Here is a 23,678-nt window from a genome sequence, read left to right as displayed (position 1 = left end):
TTCTGGGGCAGCAGACAGGTCTTCTCTGTGTTAGAGTGTTACTCCCTACAGGGTGCACTTTGAGGGTTAGTGACTCTGCAGACCGGTCACATGCAGAACAACCTTCATCACACACAAGGGACGGGTTAACCGGAAGAGCATGGGACCTTTAATGGAAGTTTTTGTTGAGTGTTTGACTTTTTGAAAGCTACCAACATAACATTCAGTTTAAAGCAGAGTATTCGGTTGGATAAAACATGTGAGTTATAAATGTTGTCTTTTGACTTTGCTAAGCTCTGGAAATGTGAGGTCCTACAAATGTGTGAAAAATAGAAGAGCGAAATGGAACCAATATCTCTCAAAAAAAAATGTTGTTTCAATTGTGAAAAAAAGTCAAGAAAATATGTAAAAAACATTTTTGAAAAAGCGTTAAATTTTTTTTCAAAATGTGTAAATTATTGAAAAAGGAGAAAATATCCAGAACATTTGCACATTTTTAAAGTAATGTGAAAGTTGTCTTAAACATGTCCAAATCAAACCTTTGGAAATGTACCAAGACATTACTAATGATTACAGACATCTCATTGTAAACAGTCAACCCAGCCATGTCGTCACAATACCATCAAAGTATATATTGTGATATTTAATTGTTCTCCATATTTACGACACACACTTTTCTGAAATAATGTAATGTTTATCTCCAAGTATTCCTGTTTAGGTGAATTGTGTGTAGATGTTTATAAGTGTAATAGCAGTGTGTATAAAGTATTCAAAGCAGACCGTTTTAAAGAGCTAAAAGATAAATGGTGTTTTGAAGCAGAATCTCATCATTTTTTCGTAATAAACGACGGCTTTTGGACTTCACAAAACTTTGGAGTAATTCCTCATCTGACACTTTGCACAAACACAAGACCTGTTGATTTAGAGTTTAAAAGGTTATGTGTGAAGATGTAGTCGTAATAAAACCCGCAGGGAGACGAGCTTCACTGGTTGAGAGTTTATTGACATGTTACACTTCTTTAACCCCTTCTCCACCGAGGAAAACAAAAAGACAGAACATTCAGACGGCACTAAAACAGATACAGCCCAGCTACAAATAAAAAGACCAGAGAGAGAGAGAGAGAGCTGCTGTGTGTGTGTGTGTGATGGTTTCTGGAAAACAAAGCAACACACACACACACACACTCTGAGAGCCAGATATATGGACGCCTCACACACACTGCTGTAAAAAGGTGAGGTTCTTTTGGTGTGGAGCTTCTCAAAAACTAAATTCCAACACTTTTCCCCCACATTGCAGCGAGTTAATACGCAGCCAACACTTCCTGCTGTGTGTGTGTGTGATGGTTTCTGGTAAACAAAGTAACACACACACACTCTGAGCCAGATATATGGACGCCTCACACACACTGCAGAAGAATGAGGATCTTTTGGTGTGGAGCTTCTCAAAAAACTAAATTCTCGACATTGCAGTGAGTTAATACGCAGCGAACACTTCCCTCTGTGAGTGTGTGTGTGTGTGTGTGTGTGTGTCCTCAGTGCTCCAGGCGGCCCAGGAAGCGCAGGTTGAGGATCTTCAGCTGGTCGTCCAGCTCCATCCGCACGATGCCGTCGTCTCCGTCGATACTGAGCAGGATCCCCGTGGCCTCTCTGTCCTCGCCCAGGATCACCTTCACCTGCAGAGAGGAGGCACATCAGCGTCACCATGACAACACACTGCTTTCATGACTTGGTGTATATGTTATTAATTGCAGCTGAATTACTGTGGAAGTCCCTCGATGTGTGCAAGTTCAATATTAAACCATATGTGATGTCAGAAAAGGACAATAAAAGTGAAAGTCATCAAAACTCGAAATAACAAAAGATACATTCATGTCATCGTGAGGTCAGAAAAAGTGTGTCGTAAAAGGAAGGAAGGGTCATTTCATCCAAACACGGCCAAAAGCACGTGGATGAGATTCTGTTCACATCAAAATAACAAATGATAAAAGGATGAGGAGGATGAGGAAGGGTACCTTGTTGTTCTTGGTGGGGGTGACGGGCTCCAGGTGATCGCTGCTGATGCTGACCACCTTCTCTGACTCCTGCATGAACACCGAGCACATCCCACCCTACACACACACACACACACACACACACACACACACACACACACACACACACACACACACACACACACACACACACACACACACAGTTAATGCTGTCGTACAGAAACACACACTGCAACCGAACATAAGCTTAAAAACAATATAACACATATTTGACTTCTTATGAAATGTTAACATTGGTAACTGTGTGTGTGTGTGTGTGTGTGTGTGTGTGTGTGTGTGTGGTGTCTCTCTCTGTGTGTCTCAGAGTGTGTGTGTGTGTGTGTGTCTCAGTGTGTGTGTGTGTGTGTGTCTCTCTGTGTGTCTCAGAGTGTGTGTGTGTGTGTGTGTGTCAAACTGTGCTCTCAGATTGAGGAATTAATCAGTTTAGACTTACAAAGGTCTATAATAGTTTATTATTATGTTGTTGTGTGTGTGTCTCTCTGTGTGTGTGTGTATCAGTGTGTGTGTGTCTCAGTGTGTGTGTGTGTCTCTCTCAGTGTGTGCGTGTCTCTCGGTGTGTGTGTGTGTATCAGTGTGTGTGTGTCTCGGTGTGTGTGTGTCTCTCTCAGTGTGTGCGTGTCTCTCGGTGTGTGTGTCTCGCTCAGAGTGTGTGTGTCTCTCTCAGTGTGTGTGTGTGTCTCTCTGTGTGTTACCGTGACGCTCCGGATGACTCCGCTCTGCCCCATCAGGTCCATGAAGGAGTCTTTGATCTTCACTAAGATGTCGGGCGTGACCCAGTCGCTGCCGCCCTGCTCGATGTTGGACCCGGGCGTGTGAGGGTTGTACCCTCCGGGGGAGGGGGCTCCGGGGGTCATCGGACTGTACCCCACTGGACTGGGACTGGGACTGGCCTGTGGGGGGAGAGGGGGGAGAGATACTACCGGTTAGAATCACCATTCAATAAAGCAGGGTTCCTGCAGGACCCTTTGAAGACCCTTTGAAGACCCTTTGAAGACTCTTTGAAGACCCTTTGAAGACCCTTTGAAGACCCTTTGAAGACTCTTTGAAGACCCTTTGAAGACCCTTTGAAGACTCTTTGAAGACCCTTTGAAGACCCTTTGAAGACCCTTTGAAGACTCTTTGAAGACCCTTTGAAGACCCTTTGAATATAATGTAAGACCAGGGGAGACCGAGCGTTCTCAGCGGCAGGTCGACTTGACTAAATCTGTCCGGGACTACAGATGAACTCTTTCCACATTTACAGAAATGTTGATTCATGTTTTCCTCCGGGTTAGTGCATAGTGTCGATGTTACACATGGAGCGAGTCACTCGATCAAGTGTTATCGGAATCCAGTCTTTGCGAATGAATATGAACGATATTGGCGTTTGAAGCGCTCACTCTAAAGCAGGGGGGTCAAACTCAATTTCATGGCGGGACACATCAGAATTATCGTTGCACTCAAAAGAACCGTTTGTAACTTTAAGACTATATAAATATACAAATATATAATTATATGACATTATTGGCTCGGCGTTGGTTAGCATCAGTTCTGGTAAGAACTTCATAACTACGTCTGAAAGTCTGGGGCAAATCATTACACCCAACGTTTGAAAGGCTCACTTTATATCACCGTATTGACTGCTGCCTTAGTGTACATTATTTCATTTCCTATTCTGCTGGTCTGGATCTGTTTTAGGGTTAAAGAAGTGTCAAACTGTCAACCAGTGACTCGTCTCCATGCGGGTGTTATTACGCCTGTAAAACTCTTCATACATAACGTTTTATAATTGAACTGCACCATTAACCCCAATTCAGACGTATCAAATGAATATGAACGCCGTTTGATTTGATTATATATGTTGCATCGTTGGAGGAGCTCAGGTCAGAAGAAAGTCATCGTGTGCATATGACGATAACACCTTGTAAATGTCTGATTACCTGGTACGCCATGGGGGAGGGTGTGGGGTGGTAGCTGGCGGGGGAATGTGTGTTCTGGTATCCCACCGGAGAGGGCGCCACCTGGTGGTAGCTCTGAGGGGAGGGGCTGGGCTGGTAGGAGCCCTGAGGGGAGGGGGCGGCGTACGGAGAGTACTGCTCCGTGTTGTACCTGAACACACACACACACACACACACACACACACACACACACCGTTACAGAGGGTCTGAACTAGTGTTACTTTCGTTGACTCTATGCCGTGTTCGCCAACGACATTGTTTTCCATGACTAAGACGAGACGGCACCGACGTCAGTAAACAATAACCGTAACGATATCATGCAATATCGTTGAGGAAAAATACGACTGAAATGCTCAGACTGTTAGTCGTCTAAATAAAACAGGATGAAGGTGACGAAAACTAACGAGGACATTCGACACAGGACTAAATGAACACTGGTGTGAACACCTGGAGGCGTCACAGATAGATTTACTGCTGGTGTTCTCCTTTGGACCTTTGTTCCCTTCCCTGCAGTGTGCTCTAAAGGGTGTTAGTGCATGTAAACGGTCTGCAGAGGCTGAAATCTTAAGATCCAGTTGTTACAGGACAGCAGAATTACCTACGGAAATCTCCTCCTCTCAAAAACAACGGTCTAAAACCCGTGACACCCCATGAAGCCACTGAAAGTACGCTCCGCCCGTTCCTCTGATCATTTAAGATCCAAGGAGCTTTTCACCGCAGAGGAATTATACGCACAGGATTAACGGATTAAAACAATAACGGAAAATGAATAAAGCAGTTTCACTTTGTAAGTCAGTGTGGGTTGAGGTTGGATGTACGGGGAGCAGAAATCAAGACATTTAAATTTGACACCAAAATGGGACAAAACATTTGAAACACGTTTGCTGTTGACCGAGTGTGTTGAGACTCACATAGCAGGCGTGCCCGGCGTCTGAGGGTTGTACTGAGGGTTAACCTGAGGAGAGGGGACCTCTGGGTACCCGGGGGTCTGGGGGTTGGGGGTCCCGGTGTAACCCTGAGGGGAGGGGGACGGTTCATCGTCGTACCCAAAGTCATACTCCTCGTCATTCCTGGAGAAGACAGGATAACACCGTTAGAGATACAGAACAACGTGAAAAGAAATACACACTTATTTAAGGGTCTCCTATTATACAATCATTAGGCATACGTTAAGGGTCTCCTGACACACCGGGGACATTATGTATAAAAGACATAAAAAAGTGCATTTTGCATCATAGGAGCCCTTTAAAAGAAATACTGTGCTGTGTGTGTGTGTGGCACATTTCAAAATAAAAGCCCAATACAGTTCACAGGAAGCTCAGGGTTAGAATTTGTTTTCAAACTAAAAGACCCAAGGGAGGACTATTTGCTTACAGGAAGCTCCAGGTGATGTATTTTTTCAAAATAAGAGCCCCATAGAGTAAGTGTGTCCTTAAAGGAAGCTCCAGGTGATGCATGTTTTTCAAAATAAGAGCCCCATAGAGTAAGTGTATCCTTAAAGGAAGCACCAGGTGATGCATGTTTTTCAAAATAAGAGCCCCATAGAGTAAGTGTGTCCTTAAAGGAAGCTCCAGCTGATGCATGTTTTTCAAAATAAGAGCCCCATAGAGTAAGTGTGTCCTTAAAGGGAAGCTCCAGCTGATACATGTTTTCAAAATAAGAGCCCCATAGAGTAAGTGTGTCCTTAAAGGAAGCTCCAGGTGATGCATGTTTTTCAAAATAAGAGCCCCATAGAGTAAGTGTGTCCTTAAAGGAAGCTCCAGCTGATACATGTTTTTCAAAATAAGAGCCCCATAGAGTAAGTGTGTCCTTAAAGGAAGCTCCAGGTGATGCATGTTTTTCAAAATAAGAGCCCCATAGAGTAAGTGTATCCTTAAAGGAAGCACCAGGTGATGCATGTTTTTCAAAATAAGAGCCCCATAGAGTAAGTGTGTCCTTAAAGGAAGCTCCAGCTGATGCATGTTTTTCAAATAAGAGCCCCATAGAGTAAGTGTGTCCTTAAAGGAAGCTCCAGCTGATACATGTTTTTCAAATAAGAGCCCCATAGAGTAAGTGTGTCCTTAAAGGAAGCTCCAGGTGATGCATGTTTTTCAAAATAAGAGCCCCATAGAGTAAGTGTATCCTTAAAGGAAGCACCAGGTGATGCATGTTTTTCAAAATAAGAGCCCCATAGAGTAAGTGTGTCCTTAAAGGAAGCTCCAGCTGATGCATGTTTTTCAAAATAAGAGCCCCATAGAGTAAGTGTGTCCTTAAAGGAAGCTCCAGCTGATACATGTTTTTCAAAATAAGAGCCCCATAGAGTAAGTGTGTCCTTAAAGGAAGCTCCAGCTGATGCATGTTTTTCAAAATAAGAGCCCCATAGAGTAAGTGTATCCTTAAAGGAAGCTCCAGCTGATGCATGTTTTTCAAAATAAGAGCCCCATAGAGTAAGTGTATCCTTAAAGGAGGCTCCAGCTGATACATGTTTTTCAAAATAAGAGCCCCATAGAGTAAGTGTATCCTTAAAGGAAGCTCCAGCTGATACATGTTTTTCAAAACAAGAGCCCCGTCATGCACCAATAGAGCTAGTGCTATAAATGCCTAGGAAATGTGAGCACCAGAATGTTCACACGTGTGAAGTGTGTGTGTCTGAGTGTGTGTGTGTTACCTGGAGGGTGTGTTGGGGTTGCTGGGGTCCCAGGCTCCGCTCTGACCCGGCGTCCTGCTCCCATCATGCAATGGGGTTTGAGAGCCGTAGTGAGGCGTGCGGCTTCCAGCTGGAGCAACAACGTGAGAAAGTGAGAAATACGTTTTATTTCACGGGAATTATAAGTAACTTTTAGCTACAGGGTTTAAACGTATAGAAATAGAAATGCTAATGTAAAACACACAAAAACAAAATTAAAGATGAACATATATACATATTTGGGTCATATATAAATATTAGATATGTGTACATGTATGTGTGAAAAGTGTGTATTTGATGTGCAGTACTTTGTGTCAAATACAGATAATTATTCCCCCTCTCACCTTCCTGTACGGGCGTCTGAGAGCCGTACATGGGCGTTCTGGATCCCGTCCCGTACATCGGAGTCTGGGAACCGTACATCGGGGTGCGGCCGTGAGTCGAGGTCTGCCCGCTGTGCCTCTTAGCCCCCCTGAGGTGGAGAGGATGGAGGTCAATGTGAGGTTAGAGAGATGGTTAAAGTACACACATCCTTCACTCGAGTAGAAGTACAGATCCTCGTGTTTAAAAATACTCTGGTGAAAGTAGAAGTACTGACTAAACTTCTTCACTCAAGTCAAAGTAAAGAGGGCTTTGAAATGTACTTCAGTAAAAAGTACCCATAACTAGCAGCTGTTTTAAAGAGTACCTGACCTCCCTTTATATCAATAGAACAATAATGTCATTGTTAGCTAATGAATGTTTCCATGCTGAACAACGGCAACATGACAACGTTTCCATTGGTCCCTCTTCTTTAGAGAAGACCAGGAAATGATGGATACACGGATCGTGTTCCAATCAATAGGCACGCAATGACTCTAAAGAATAATGATCACGCCTAAACCCTAAACCCCCTTTTTGGGCTTGGTCCCTCTCCTCTCCCTCTGCGGATATAGGTCCGGTAGAGGGGGAAGGGGTACAGAGTCGCTTATCCAGGCGGGGGAGTACATTCTGACGAAGAGATAGGTTGGTGTGCTCTCTATCTCTGATTCTTATCCTACAATTTCACCCTGGACTAGAGGGAAAGCCTTTTCAGCTCTGTTTCCTGCTATATTCTTCCTCCCCGTTTACCTTGAACTATTCTAGGAGAGTGTGTTGACGTTGACTCGTTGGGCCTTTCCTCATGTACTTGTTTGTTCCCCAGTTCTTTCCTTTAAACTTAATCTAGGAGACGGCATTTAGGCCTCCCCACTTCCTTCTTTTGATTAGTTTAGTTTCATCCCTGTTCCTTTGTACTAATTTAAACGGGGGAGTGCATTTACGTAGTCTCGTTGTGCCTCTCGGCGTATACTTTGTGTTTCTGTCTCTTTGGAAAGGGCTGTTACGTTGAGTATGTTGGGCCTTTTCACTGTTGTCCCTCTTCACTAGTATCCCATGTCCTCTCTTCATAATCTACACCCTATTCTAAGGGGAAGCACGAGATGCCTTTTCATTTCAATTTCTGGCTTTGTGTTTCTTCACCTCTTACTCGTTTAATATTTAGGGGAGTGCATTCACGTAGTCACGTTGTGCCTCTCTTCCTCTGTTTCTGGCTGATCTTTTCATACCCTTGTTTCTCAGAGAAGAGAAGAAATACTATTCTAATAAGGAGCTGACACATGTGTCTCTTCACTGGTACACTGGGGGTCAGAGTTCATATGATAAGGGATTCCATGAGCGGCATGCGCCGGCCTGTGCCTTTAACCGTGGACTTTTGGTAGAACTGCTCGGGTCTTGATAGATTGAGTGGGGAAGTTCATGAGACTAAAGGAACCAGCTGTTTGGAACATGAGAGAAGTAGAAAGCACGTTGTTCATTGCCAGATCTACACCGTATATGTGCACATGATGATAAAGCCTTGCAACTGCCTAAGGACTGCAGATGGAAATGAGCTATTAGCTACAAACTGGCATACATTAATCTCTTCTCTGGGATCAATGTATTTGTATGCATGGTCCTTGTTGAAATAAATACATAATAATAATGTTTCGTACATGGTGGTGAGGCGCTGTCGATCCACTGAGATGGTCTGACAGGTCGAGTGCAGCTCAACACGCGCCGTGGACTCTGTGGCGTCCTTCACCACCCCAATGTATCCTGGGAAATGTAGGGAAATGCATCATTCATTTAAAGACAATTAGGACAGTTAAATGTTTTTGACACTAAATGCAAACAATTGGGGTGAAGCAGAATATTTGGTTGGGTAAAAATATGTTGTGAATTTTATATCACAAATCAATAGATGTTGACTTTTGGATTTAAAAATATAAAAAAATGTGAGAAAATGTTTTAAAAGTGTCTGAAGAATGTTTGAAAGATATTTTAAAAACATACATATCCACCACTGGTATCTAATATTACACATAATAAAACATTAATGCATCCTAATCTTATCTGGCACCGCGCACAAAGAGTGTCTCCAGGTCTCATTTTTTGATTTTTTTTTTTTAAGTGTCTGAAAAATGTTTGGACAAATTGTCTAAAATAATAATAATTAGAAAATGTCAGAAAAAATATCTGAAAAAAAGATGATTTTTTCCAAAAGTTGTCAAAAAATAAATGTTTTAAAAAACTTAAATATATGTAAGACCACCATGATAAAGACTTTACGAATAGTTTGTAATTAATTAATTAATTAATTAGGTTGTGAACACTTTATAAATCATTAATAAGCTTTTTACAAGACGTGAGATAAACAGGGCGACTGTGACCGGTTGCTTGCCAAATAGTGAGCCCACATGTATCTGCACTGTAAGTAGCCAATATAAGGCTTAGTCGTCTTGCCAAATAGTGAGCCCACATGTAAATGCACTGTAAGTAGCCAATATAAGGCTTAGTCATCTTGCCAAATAGTGAGCCCACATGTATCTGTACTGTAAGTAGCCAATATAAGGCTTAGTCGTCTTGCCAAATAGTGAGCCCACATGTAAATGCACTGTAAGTAGCCAATATAAGGCTTAGTCATCTTGCCAAATAGTGAGCCGACATGTATCTGCACTGTAAGTAGCCAATATAAGGCTTAGTCATCTTGCCAAATAGTGAGCCCACATGTATCTGCACTGTAAGTAGCCAATATAAGGCTTAGTCATCTTGCTAAATAGTGAGCCCACATGTATCTACACTGTAAGTAGCCAAAATAAGGCTTAGTCATCTTGCCAAATAGTGAGCCCACATGTATCTGCACTGTAAGTAGCCAATATAAGGCTTAGTCATCTTGCCAAATAGTGAGCCCACATGTATCTGCACTGTAAGTAGCCAATATAAGGCTTAGTCGTCTTGCCAAATAGTGAGCCCACATGTATCTGCACTGTAAGTAGCCAATATAAGGCTTAGTCATCTTGCCAAATAGTGAGCCCACATGTATCTACACTGTAAGTAGCCAATATAAGGCTTAGTCGTCTTGCCAAATAGTGAGCCCACATGTATCTGCACTGTAAGTAGCCAATATAAGGCTTAGTCGTCTTGCCAAATAGTGAGCCCACATGTATCTGCACTGTAAGTAGCCAATATAAGGCTTAGTCATGCTTGCAAATAGTGAGCCCACATGTATCTGCACTGTAAAGTAGCCAATATAAGGCTTAGTCATCTTGCCAAATAGTGAGCCCACATGTATCTGCACTGTAAGTAGCCAATATAAGGCTTAGTCATCTTGCCAAATAGTGAGCCACATGTATCTGCACTGTAAGTAGCCAATATAAGGCTTAGTCGTCTTGCCAAATAGTGAGCCCACATGTATCTGCACTGTAAGTAGCCAATATAAGGCTTAGTCATCTTGCCAAATAGTGAGCCCACATGTATCTGCACTGTAAGTAGCCAATATAAGGCTTAGTCATCTTGCCAAATAGTGAGCCCACATGTAATCTAGCACTGTAAGTAGCCAATATAAGGCTTAGTCATCTTGCCAAATAGTGAGCCCACTGTATCTGCACTGTAAGTAGCCAATATAAGGCTTAGTCATCTTGCCAAATAGTGGAGCCCACATGTATCTACACTGTAAGTAGCCAAAATAAGGCTTAGTCATCTTGCCAAATAGTGAGCCCACATGTATCTGCACTGTAAGTAGCCAATATAAGGACTTAGTCATCTTGCCAAATAGTGAGCCCACATGTATCTGCACTGTAAGTAGCCAATATAAGGCTTAGTCATCTTGCCAAATAGTGAGCCCACATGTATCTGTACTGCCAAGCCTTATATTGGCTACCCTAGCTTACTTCGTCTTCTTCATCAGCCAGCATCCTTGGTATCTGTTGCTCACCGAGTTGATTCTCGCTAAGTAGCCAATATAAGGCTTAGGTCATCTTGCCAAATAGTGAGCCCACATGGTATCTGCACTGTAAATAGCCAATACAAGGCTTAGTCATCTTGCCAAATAGTGAGCCCACATGTATCTGACTGTAAGTAGCCAATATAAGGCTTAGTCATCTTGCCAAATAGTGAGCCCACATGTATCTGCACTGTAAGTAGCCAATATAAGGCTTAGTCATCTTGCCAAATAGTGAGCCCACATGTATCTACACTGTAAGTAGCCAATATAAGGCTTAGTCGTCTTGCCAAATAGTGAGCCCACTGTATCTGCACTGTAAGTAGCCATATAAGGCTTAGTCGTCTTGCCAAATGTGAGCCCACATGTATCTGCACTGTAAGTAGCCAATATAAGGCTTAGTCGTCTTGCCAAAGTGAGCCCACATGTATCTGCACTGTAAGTAGCCAATATAAGGCTTAGTCATCTTGCTAAATAGTGAGCCCACATGTATCTGCACTGTAAGTAGCCAATATAAGGCTTAGTCATCTTGCCAAATATGAGCCACATGTATCTGCACTGTAAGTAGCCAATATAAGGCTTAGTCATCTTGCCAATAGTGAGCCCACATGTATCTGCACTGTAAGTAGCCAATATAAGGCTTAGTCGTCTTGCCAAATAGTGAGCCCACATGTATCTGCACTGTAAGTAGCCAATATAAGGCTTAGTCATCTTGCCAAATAGTGAGCCCACATGTATCTGCACTGTAAGTAGCCAATATAAGGCTTAGTCATCTTGCCAAATAGTGAGCCCACATGTATCTGTACTGCCAAGCCTTATATTGGCTACCTAGCTTACTTCGTCTTCTTCATCAGCCAGCATCCTTGGTATCTGTTGCTCACCGAGTTGATTCTCGCTAAGTAGCCAATATAAGGCTTAGTCGTCTTGCCAAATAGTGAGCCCACATGTATCTACACTGTAAGTAGCCAAAATAAGGCTTAGTCATCTTGCCAAATAGTGAGCCCACATGTATCTGCACTGTAAGTAGCCAATATAAGGATTAGTCATCTTGCCAAATAGTGAGCCCACATGTATCTGCACTGTAAGTAGCCAATATAAGGCTTAGTCATCTTGCCAAATAGTGAGCCCACATGTATCTGTACTGCCAAGCCTTATATTGGCTACCTAGCTTACCTTCGTCTTCTTCATCAGCCAGCATCCTTGGTATCTGTTGCTCACCGAGTTTGATTCTCGCTAAGTGCCAATATAAGGCTTAGTCATCTTGCCAAATAGTGAGCCCACATGTATCTGCACTGTAAATAGCCAATACAAGGCTTAGTCATCTTGCCAAATAGTGAGCCCACATGTATCTGCACTGTAAGTAGCCAATATAAGGCTTAGTCATCTTGCCAAATAGTGAGCCCACATGTATCTGCACTGTAAGTAGCCAATATAAGGCTTAGTCATCTTGCCAAATAGTGAGCCCACATTGATCTGTACTAGCCAAGCCTTATATTGGCTACCTAGCTTACTTCGTTCTTCTTCATCAGCCAGCATCCTTGGTATCTGTTGCCTCACCGAGTTGATTCTCGCTAAGTAGCCAATATAAGGCTTAGTCGTCTTGCCAAATAGTGAGCCCCACATGTATCTGCACTGTAAGTAGCCAATATAAGGCTTAGTCATCTTGCCAAATAGTGAGCCCACATGTATCTGCACTGTAAGTAGCCAATATAAGGCTTAGTCATCTTGCTAAATAGTGAGCCCACATGTATCTACACTGTAAGTAGCCAAATAAGGCTTAGTCATCTTGCCAAATAGTGAGCCCACATGTATCTGCACTGTAAGTAGCCAATATAAGGATTAGTCATCTTGCCAAATAGTGAGCCCACATGTATCTGCACTGTAAGTAGCCAATATAAGGCTTAGTCATCTTGCCAAATAGTGAGCCCACATGTATCTGTACTGCCAAGCCTTATATTGGCTACCTAGCTTACTTCGTCTTCTTCATCAGCCAGCATCCTTGGTATCTGTTGCTCACCGAGTTGATTCTCGCTAAGTAGCCAATATAAGGCTTAGTCATCTTGCCAAATAGTGAGCCCACATGTATCTGCACTGTAAGTAGCCAATATAAGGCTTAGTCATCTTGCCAAATAGTGAGCCCACATGTATCTGCACTGTAAGTAGCCAATATAAGGCTTAGTCATCTTGCCAAATAGTGAGCCCACATGTATCTGCACTGTAAGTAGCCAATATAAGGCTTAGTCATCTTGCCAAATAGTGAGCCCACATGTATCTGTACTGCCAAGCCTTATATTGGCTACCTAGCTTACTTCGTCTTCTTCATCAGCCAGCATCCTTGGTATCTGTTGCTCACCGAGTTGATTCTCGCTAAGTAGCCAATATAAGGCTTAGTCATCTTGCCAAATAGTGAGCCCACATGTATCTGCACTGTAAATAGCCAATACAAGGCTTAGTCATCTTGCCAAATAGTGAGCCCACATGTATCTGCACTGTAAGTAGCCAATATAAGGCTTAGTCATCTTGCCAAATAGTGAGCCCACATGTATCTGCACTGTAAGTAGCCAATATAAGGCTTAGTCATCTTGCCAAATAGTGAGCCCACATGTATCTGTACTGCCAAGCCTTATATTGGCTACCTAGCTTACTTCGTCTTCTTCATCAGCCAGCATCCTTGGTATCTGTTGCTCACCGAGTTGATTCTCGCTAAGTAGCCAATATAAGGCTTAGTCGTCTTGCCAAATAGTGAGCCCACATGTATCTGCACTGTAAGTAGCCAATATAAGGCTTAGTCATCTTGCCAAATAGTGAGCCCACATGTATCTGCACTGTAAGTAGCCAATATAAGGCTTAGTCATCTTGCTAAATAGTGAGCCCACATGTATCTACACTGTAAGTAGCCAAAATAAGGCTTAGTCATCTTGCCAAATAGTGAGCCCACATGTATCTGCACTGTAAGTAGCCAATATAAGGATTAGTCATCTTGCCAAATAGTGAGCCCACATGTATCTGCACTGTAAGTAGCCAATATAAGGCTTAGTCATCTTGCCAAATAGTGAGCCCACATGTATCTGTACTGCCAAGCCTTATATTGGCTACCTAGCTTACTTCGTCTTCTTCATCAGCCAGCATCCTTGGTATCTGTTGCTCACCGAGTTGATTCTCGCTAAGTAGCCAATATAAGGCTTAGTCATCTTGCCAAATAGTGAGCCCACATGTATCTGCACTGTAAGTAGCCAATATAAGGCTTAGTCATCTTGCCAAATAGTGAGCCCACATGTATCTGCACTGTAAGTAGCCAATATAAGGCTTAGTCATCTTGCCAAATAGTGAGCCCACATGTATCTGCACTGTAAGTAGCCAATATAAGGCTTAGTCATCTTGCCAAATAGTGAGCCCACATGTATCTGTACTGCCAAGCCTTATATTGGCTACCTAGCTTACTTCGTCTTCTTCATCAGCCAGCATCCTTGGTATCTGTTGCTCACCGAGTTGATTCTCGCTAAGTAGCCAATATAAGGCTTAGTCGTCTTGCCAAAAAGTGAGCCCACATGTAAATGCACTGTAAGTAGCCAATATAAGGCTTAGTCATCTTGCCAAATAGTGAGCCCACATGTATCTGCACTGTAAATAGCCAATATAAGGCTTAGTCATCTTGCCAAATAGTGAGCCCACATGTATCTGCACTGTAAGTAGCCAATATAAGGCTTAGTCATCTTGCTAAATAGTGAGCCCACATGTATCTGCACTGTAAGTAGCCAATATAAGGCTTAGTCATCTTGCCAAATAGTGAGCCCACATGTATCTGCACTGTAAGTAGCCAATATAAGGCTTAGTCATCTTGCCAAATAGTGAGCCCACATGTATCTGCACTGTAAGTAGCCAATATAAGGCTTAGTCATCTTGCCAAATAGTGAGGCCCACATGTATCTGCACTGTAAGTAGCCAATATAAGGCTTAGTCATCTTGCCAAATAGTGAGCCCACATGTATCTGTACTGCCAAGCCTTATATTGGCTACCTAGCTTACTTCGTCTTCTTCATCAGCCAGCATCCTTGGTATCTGTTGCTCACCGAGTTGATTCTCGCTAAGTAGCCAATATAAGGCTTAGTCGTCTTGCCAAATAGTGAGCCCACATGTAAATGCACTGTAAGTAGCCAATATAAGGCTTAGTCATCTTGCCAAATAGTGAGCCCACATGTATCTGTACTGTAAGTAGCCAATATAAGGCTTAGTCATCTTGCCAAATAGTGAGCCCACATGTATCTGCACTGTAAATAGCCAATATAAGGCTTAGTCATCTTGCCAAATAGTGAGCCCACATGTATCTGCACTGTAAGTAGCCAATATAAGGCTTAGTCATCTTGCTAAATAGTGAGCCCACATGTATCTGCACTGTAAGTAGCCAATATAAGGCTTAGTCATCTTGCTAAATAGTGAGCCCACATGTATCTACACTGTAAGTAGCCAAAATAAGGCTTAGTCATCTTGCCAAATAGTGAGCCCACATGTATCTGCACTGTAAGTAGCCAATATAAGGCTTAGTCATCTTGCCAAATAGTGAGCCCACATGTATCTGTACTGCCAAGCCTTATATTGGCTACCTAGCTTACTTCGTCTTCTTCATCAGCCAGCATCCTTGGTATCTGTTGCTCACCGAGTTGATTCTCGCTAAGTAGCCAATATAAGGCTTAGTCGTCTTGCCAAATAGTGAGCCCACATGTAAATGCACTGTAAGTAGCCAATATAAGGCTTAGTCATCTTGCCAAATAGTGAGCCCACATGTATCTGTACTGTAAGTAGCCAATATAAGGCTTAGTCATCTTGCCAAATAGTGAGCCCACATGTATCTGCACTGTAAATAGCCAATATAAGGCTTAGTCATCTTGCCAAATAGTGAGCCCACATGTATCTGCACTGTAAGTAGCCAATATAAGGCTTAGTCATCTTGCTAAATAGTGAGCCCACATGTATCTGCACTGTAAGTAGCCAATATAAGGCTTAGTCATCTTGCCAAATAGTGAGCCCACATGTATCTGCACTGTAAGTAGCCAATATAAGGCTTAGTCATCTTGCTAAATAGTGAGCCCACATGTATCTACACTGTAAGTAGCCAATATAAGGCTTAGTCATCTTGCCAAATAGTGAGCCCACCTGTATCTGCACTGTAAGTAGCCAATATAAGGCTTAGTCATCTTGCTAAATAGTGAGCCCACATGTATCTACACTGTAAGTAGCCAAAATAAGGCTTAGTCATCTTGCCAAATAGTGAGCCCACATGTATCTGCACTGTAAGTAGCCAATATAAGGCTTAGTCATCTTGCCAAATAGTGAGCCCACATGTATCTGTACTGCCAAGCCTTATATTGGCTACCTAGCTTACTTCGTCTTCTTCATCAGCCAGCATCCTTGGTATCTGTTGCTCACCGAGTTGATTCTCGCTAAGTAGCCAATATAAGGCTTAATCGTCTTGCCAAATAGTCAGCCTGTGTTGATGTATGAAAACTAAGTTAGAACTGGTTTATAAATGGTTCTTAATGATTAATAAAGTGTTTACAACCTAATTATAAACTCTTTATGAATCCGTTATAAGGGTGGTCTTATTGTAAAGTGGTACCAAAGTTTTAAATATGTTTAAATGTTTGCAAAATAAAGTATGATACATGATGACAAATGCCAGAAATAATCTTTAAAAAATGCATTTCCACCACTGGAGTTTAATATTAAAAATAATAACACCTTAATAATCTGTATTAATGTCTCCAGTGTCTCACCTTTGTAAGGACCCTGCGAGATGCGGACGGTTTGACCAATCAGATCGTTGTCTCTTCGTCCTCGGCCCCGCCCCATTCCTCCTCCTCCTCCCCCCCCACCTCCTCCTCCTCCTCCTCCTCCACCACCTCCTCTCTGTGGAGAACCTGCAGAACAAAAAACACAGTTCATTTAAAAGCCTTGAATTGATATCAGTGTAAGCAGCGGCTGCCGCTCAGACCATCGTCAGACATTTAAAACCAATTGAACAACACGTGTTTCTTTCATATTGCCACACTTGGTAACCGTTTACTTATAAAAGCAATTGCTCACTTCAGGCCGTGGTATATGCTCAGTATATCACAGCTAGGGGGACCACGCCCCTTAGCTGTGATATACTGACCATATACCACAGCCTGAAGTGAGCTATTGCTTAAGTATAATGTTTTTATAATTGTTATGCGATGACGTTTGTATGTTGTCTTTGCGCAGCGCTTTGAGGCATTTCTTTTTGGGGCTGTAACACATTTAGCTTTGCTGTATTAGAGTGTACTCACTTCCTCCCCCGTGGTGCATGGGGCTGGTGATGCGAGGACTCATGGGAGCGAACCCTCCCACCGTGAAGTTGGTCACGTCTCTGGGCTGAAAGAGTTCACAGATGTACAGAAGGGAAGTCATTTCAAACATATATTGAAGGAAACATCACATTGAGGGTTTAATTAACACTGTACGTACATCAATGACTAAAAGCACACACACGCTCTCCTTCCTCTGTACGTATGTATATGCGTCAGGTGTTGGTTCTAGAGAGAGACAGTATGAGTACTGTGGCGCTATATAAATGAGAACATTACGCCCGTATACAAGATGGCACCGCGGACGTAAACAACAGGAATTACAGATTAGTATTGACGACAGGGTTGTGTAACAATAAAGCTTTTGTCATTATCAATACAAGCTAAGTGTTTTGGAGCTGATTAAGGCGGTTGCCAACTCTATGAATGTCTTCTTCCCGACCACATGTGGTGAGAGCCGCACTAAATCACTGCAGGCAGATACATGGTCTCATTAGAAACTCGTTAGCATCCTCCATTTTAAAATCCACCAGTGGGGTGTTTACTGACGTAAAACACAACGTATAAAGCTCTTCAGCTCGTGTTAAACACAGACCTGATTATAACCAAAAACACATTCAGGAAACCATTGACGTGAAGAGGAGGGAACAGTGAGGGGAGAAACCCTGACTCATGTAAGGGTTTAAAGTCCCCCCTATCATCCTGTCTTTCATCAACATATCAGCTCTCAGATATATCAGGAGCCTGTCTCTGATTGGCTGAAACACCAAACAGATTCATTGCAGCATTACCCATAATCCCCTCTGTTTCAAGAGGGGACACATGTTGATGTAGAAAGAGACATGAAGAAGAGGGGACACCATGTTGATGTAGCAGAGACATGAAGAAGAGGGGACACATGTGATGTAAGAAGGAGACATGAAGAGAGGGGACACATGTTGATGTAGAAGAGACATGAGAAGAGGGGACACATGTTGATGTAGAAGAGACATGAAGAAGAGGGGACACATGTTGATGTAGAGAGACATGAAGAAGAGGGGACACATGTTGATGTAGAAGAGACATGAAGAAGAGGGGACACATGTTGTTGATGTAGAAGAGACATGAAGAAGAGGGGACACATGTTGATGTAGAAGAGACATGAAGAAGAGGGGACACATGTTGATGTAGAAGAGACATGAAGAACAGGGGACACATGTTGATGTAGAAGAGACATGAAGAAGAGGGGACACATGTTGATGTAGAAGAGACATGAAGAAGAGGGGACACATGTTGATGTAGAAGAGACATGAAGAAGAGGGGACACATGTTGATGCAGAAGAGACATGAAGAAGAGGGGACACATGCTGATGTAGAAGAGACATGAGAGAAGAGGGGACACATGTTGATGTAGAAGAGACATGAAGAAGAGGGGACACATGTTGATGTAGAAGAGACATGAAGAAGAGGGGACACATGTTGATGTAGAAGAGACATGAAGAAGAGGGGACACATGTTGATGTAGAAGAGACATGAAGAAGAGGGGACACATGTTGACGTAGAAGAGACATGAAGAAGAGGGGACACATGTTGATGTAGAAGAGACATGAAGAAGAGGGGACACATGCTGATGTAGAAGAGACATGAAGAAGAGGGGACACATGTTGATGTGGAAGAGACATGAAGAAGAGGGGACACCTGTTGATGCTGAAGAGACAGAAGAGACATGAAGAAGAGGGACACATGCTGATGTAGAAGAGACATGAAGAAGAGGGGACACATGTTGATGTAGAAGAGACATGAAGAAGAGGGACACATGTTGATGTAGAAGAGACATGAAGAAGAGGGGACACATGTTGATGTAGAGAGAATGAAGAAGAGGGGACACAGTTGATGTAGAAGAGACATGAAGAAGAGGGGACACATGTTGACGTAGAAGAGACATGAAGAAGAGGGGACACATGTTTGATGTAGAAGAGACATGATAGAAGAGGGACACATGTTGATGTAGAAGAGACATGAAGAAGAGGGGACACATGTTGATGTAGAAGAGACATGGAGAAGAGGGGACACATGTTGATGTAGAAGAGACATGAAGAAGTGGATTTTGCAGAATTGGTGACCTTTAAGGACTCATTCCTGCCCCTCTCTCTCTCTCTCTAACAGCCCCTGGGGTTGTGTCTCACTGACCTTTGACCCTCCGGCCAAGCACCAGGTTGTCGGGTCTTGCAGACGAACATGCCTCGTTCTCCCACCAGCTTCTTACAGTGGAGGAAGGCGAATCCTCTGAACAGATGACGGATCTCCCCCTCGCGACCCTGAGGAGGAAACACGAGACAGACAATGACCCTTAGGGTGCTGATGAGACACTTCATTAGGAAACCAAACTACAACTGCAGAAAAGCATTCAAAGTAGGCACGTACATTTTTCACGCACAATCCAAACACCAGGCAATTCAAAGGAGCTTAGAAAACCAGCCAATATGACTCAAGTGCTGCAGGAACTTAGAATCAGTTGGTAAAAGGCCCAGACTGGGCTGAGGGTCAGGGTACATTTTTGTTTGCAGAGAAAAGACAAAGATCCTGACACGAAAACAAACAGACACATCTCTAATAAAAGTCACACCCTGCTCTAGGGCTGCTCGATTATGGCAAAAAATCATAATCTCGATTATTTGGGTCAATAATTGTATTGCAATTATTAAATGCGATTATTCATTGACTTTGAAAACATTCATTTATTGGAGAATTTTTTTTTTAACAGTTGATTACCCTGAACTTTAAGTATAATTCATGTGGTGTGTGTGTGTGGTGGTGTGTGGTGTGTGGTGTGTGTGTGTGTGGTTGTGTGTGTGTGTGTGTGTGTGTGTGTTGTGTGTGGTGTGTGTGGAGGAGAAGAGAGAGAGTGTGTAGTAATATGTGAGTGAGTTGTATTGTGAGTGTGTGTGTAGAGTGGAGAGAGAGAGATGAGAGTGTGTGTATGTGTGTGTGTGTGTCTGAGTACTGTGTGAGTATGTGTGAGTGTGTGTGTGTGTGTGTGTGTGTGTGAGTGTGTGTGAGAGAGAGAGAGAGTGTGTGTGAGTATGTGTGAGTATGTGTGAGTGTGTGTGTGAGTATGTGTGAGCGAGAGAGTGTGTGTGTGTGTGTGTGTGTGTGTGTGTGTGTGGTGTGTGTGTGTGTGTGTGTGGTGTGTGTGTGTGTTGTGTGTGTGTGTGGGCTCGTAGTATGCACAGGCAGCTTTGATGGGGTCAGAGATGTATGAGTGCGCTTAAGGACACGAAGATGGTGTTGACTTGTTCTCGCTGTGATGCAAGAAACATTAGAGAGGCGAGAGCATGGCTCTGCATGCAGACCCTTAACGAAAGGTCTCACTCGATGCTTCCGGAGGAGCGGCCTTCACCACCACTTCCAAAAGCCTCGTATCACTGATGGGAAAAGTTAACAGCTAATCCTCAAAAGATGTCGCGTTGCCGAATCAAAGACGGTTTATTATTGAGACGGAAATGAGCTCTCTGATCTTTACCACATGTGTGTCTTCGTCACTTCGTTCTTCATCTGTTTGTCATCATGCAATATATTTATTTATCTAAATAGTTATCAGCGTAATAAATCGTATTTAATTTAATCTTACTATTCTCTTGTATATATTCTATTTACGTGTTTATAGACTTCTTGCACTATTTTTGACTTGTATTTTATTATATATGTTTCATTGTTGGAGCTCAGGTCAGAAGAACGCCATTCCTCCACTGCAGCTCACATGACCATACAACCGCTGCATCCTATCAGTCAAAGTGTCTTAACTATTTAAATCTAGTTAACAATAATAATTGTAGTCAGATCCTAGTGAAAGAAAACCCTTAATATTTGAGTTTAGTCCAAAGCACAAGCACAAATCGCCACGTGCTGGAAAGTGCTATATAAATGAAATGGCCTTGAAGTCATTTCAGTCCATTCTAACTGTTTCAACGTAGTTTCAGTTATTTCAGTCTTAAATATGTGATGTTTTAGTCATTACATTTTTACATCATTCACAGAAAACCCTTTCTATGCAAGTCCTAGTTTAATTAATTACATTTGTTTTAATTGTAAGCGTATATCTAACAAAATACTTAAAGCTCACCTATCATGCTCTCTGTGGGCAACAGCAGAGCTCTCAGATATATACAAAAATATAAAAACATGTCGATGAAGTGTTTTGCTCCAAACACCAAACAGATCATTCTAGCCACGCCTCATATCCCTCTATTTCACTTCCTGTTTCTAAAGTGCTGATTTGGGGGATAAAGCTTTAAAGAGGAGGGGTCTGAGCTCATGCGGGACCCGGCAGCTACTGTCTAAACTAAATGCTTCCGTGATGAAACGCCATATCATGGATTATCAAGGATTCTCTCTGAAACAGTCTGGAGCTCAAAGGCTTTCTCTCTTGCCGGTTATACCACAAGGTGAGTTCCTTTTTACTTCCTGCTTCTCCAGTACAGGTTAGCTCTGAGTGTTAGCGATGCTAATGTAAACACCGACCATATTACGTCCAAAACAGTCGGGCGTTGTTTCTGATAGCAACTTTCTGATAGGGATCTGGATCAGCTCTGTTGTTCCCCGTTTTTAGAGATTTGGGTACGGAGGAAAAGAGAGAGGGTTTTGTTTCCTGACGCTGCGTGAGTTCCCCGACGCACCGGGGACACATGCTGATGGAGAGAAGACATCACAAACTGCATTTTGCGTGATAGGTCCCCTTTAAATACAACCCCTCCTCGCTTTCATTGTGTCCTTGGGAGGAGTGAGTGAATATTTTAGAAGCTGCAGGCTCTCAGTACAGCAGAGTCTGTGAGGTTGAGATACATCTTTAGTTTAATGAAACACAGCAGAAACGAACTCTCTGATCTTTACCGAGTCTTATTGAAGTCTGCTTTTAGTCATATTTGTCTTAAATATGTCAAATAACTATTTCAGTAGGATCTCACTACAGTATGAACTATAGATGCAGTTGAGATCAATATTTAGTTTATTGAGAGACAGCAGAAAATAACTCTTTGTATTCTTATAATAGACAAAGAAACTATTCTGAACTAGTTTAAGACATTTAAGTAGTAGCTATCGTAGCAGCTAATATGAAATCTCGTTTATTGACATCAAAATGGAAAGATGGATGACAGACACATTGGATGACCCTTCAGCAGCGGGGTTTATCGTTTTAATGCCATTGAAGACCACTTTTGATCAGAAACAGCAAAAGATCAGACAAATTCTCTGCGTTTTCCTCCGTAAAGCTACGTGGTGTGATGTCTCTGTTCGCTTCCCCTGTCTCGAGTCAGTGATGACACTTCTATGTCTGGAATCTGTGGAATGTCAGCTTGCTAATCCATATCCTGTTTGTGCAGATACGATAAGTAATACAGGTATTTCAACGTGAGTTCTGTGCTAACTGCATTAGCATTATTTCGCTCAGGGCTAATTCAGAGCCTTCGTTATTACCGTTGTTTCGTTTTGCTAAAAATTGTTAATATTGTCTGAAAGCTGAGTTTCTTCCCGTTAAGTGGGCATGACACATTCATAGTTTATTAAATGTTAAGAAGACCTCAGGCGCTGTTTCTTGCAAGATGTTGCGTTTTGCCCGCCGTAGGGTCTAACTGGTTAAAGGTCCCATGTCATGCTTTTCCGGTTATCACCCGTCCCCTTGTTGTGATGAAGGTTGTTCTGCATGTAACCGGTCTGCAGAGTCACAAACCCTCAAAGTGCAGCGTGTAGCGAGTAACACTCTAACACAGAGAAGACCTCCTCAAAACGCCTCGTTGGAGATGCGTCATTGTCCATTTGATTCTTCCGGGTACGCATGATGTCACCCGTACCCGGAACCAAATGGGCCAATCCGTGGAGCCGTTATGTTACGTCTGCGGAGCCGTTACGTTAAGCCCCCGCTGATTGGTCCAAATTGACCAATCCACGGACTTCCTCACACACTCAGTGCAGGCAGCTCTGCTGATCTCTCCTCCCTGGCTGCAGGCTGATAACAGACAGTTGGGATCGCGGCGAAATTCTCTCTGCAGACCCATTCTCTCTGCAGACCCGTTCTCACTGCGGACCCGTTCTCTCTGCAGACCCCATTCTCTCTGCAGACCCATTCTCTCTGCGGACCCGTTCTCTCTGCAGACCCGTTCTCTCTGCAGACCCGTTCTCTCTGCAGACCCGTTCTCTCTGCAGACCCGTTCTCACTGCGGACCCGTTCTCACTGCGGACCCGTTCTCTCTGGGACCCGTTCTCTCTGCGGACCCGTTCTCACTGCGGACCCGTTCTCTCTGCGGACCCGTTCTCTCTGCGGACCCGTTCTCTCTGCGGACCCGTTCTCTCCGCAGACCCGTTCTCTCCGCGGACCCGTTCTCTCCGCGGACCCGTTCTCTCCGCGGACCCGTTCTCTCCGCGGACCCGTTCTCTCCGCGGACCGTCTCTCCGCGGACCCGTTTTCTC

General features: G+C 43.1%; 1 protein-coding gene across 1 annotated transcript; it reads right to left on the bottom strand.

Annotated features, from left to right (window-relative positions):
- Positions 1 to 961: 961 nt before the first annotated feature.
- LOC117560324 (transcription elongation factor SPT5-like) lies at positions 962 to 19,531 on the bottom strand (the record flags this gene model as incomplete). Its single annotated transcript, XM_034237175.1, is given in 12 exon segments — positions 962 to 1,652; positions 1,992 to 2,087; positions 2,723 to 2,920; positions 3,950 to 4,118; positions 4,879 to 5,037; positions 6,615 to 6,723; positions 6,977 to 7,104; positions 8,645 to 8,747; positions 16,683 to 16,826; positions 17,217 to 17,301; positions 19,404 to 19,427; positions 19,430 to 19,531. Coding segments are annotated over 12 exon segments (1,458 nt in total), but the record flags the coding sequence as incomplete, so codon positions are not given.
- Between the last annotated feature and the right edge of the window lie 4,147 nt (positions 19,532 to 23,678).

The sequence above is a fragment of the Gymnodraco acuticeps genome, unplaced genomic scaffold (assembly GCF_902827175.1).
Source record: "Gymnodraco acuticeps unplaced genomic scaffold, fGymAcu1.1, whole genome shotgun sequence".
Taxonomy (NCBI): domain Eukaryota; kingdom Metazoa; phylum Chordata; class Actinopteri; order Perciformes; family Bathydraconidae; genus Gymnodraco; species Gymnodraco acuticeps.
Note: the sequence above shows the minus strand (reverse complement) of the source record. Positions and strands in the feature narration are given on the sequence as shown.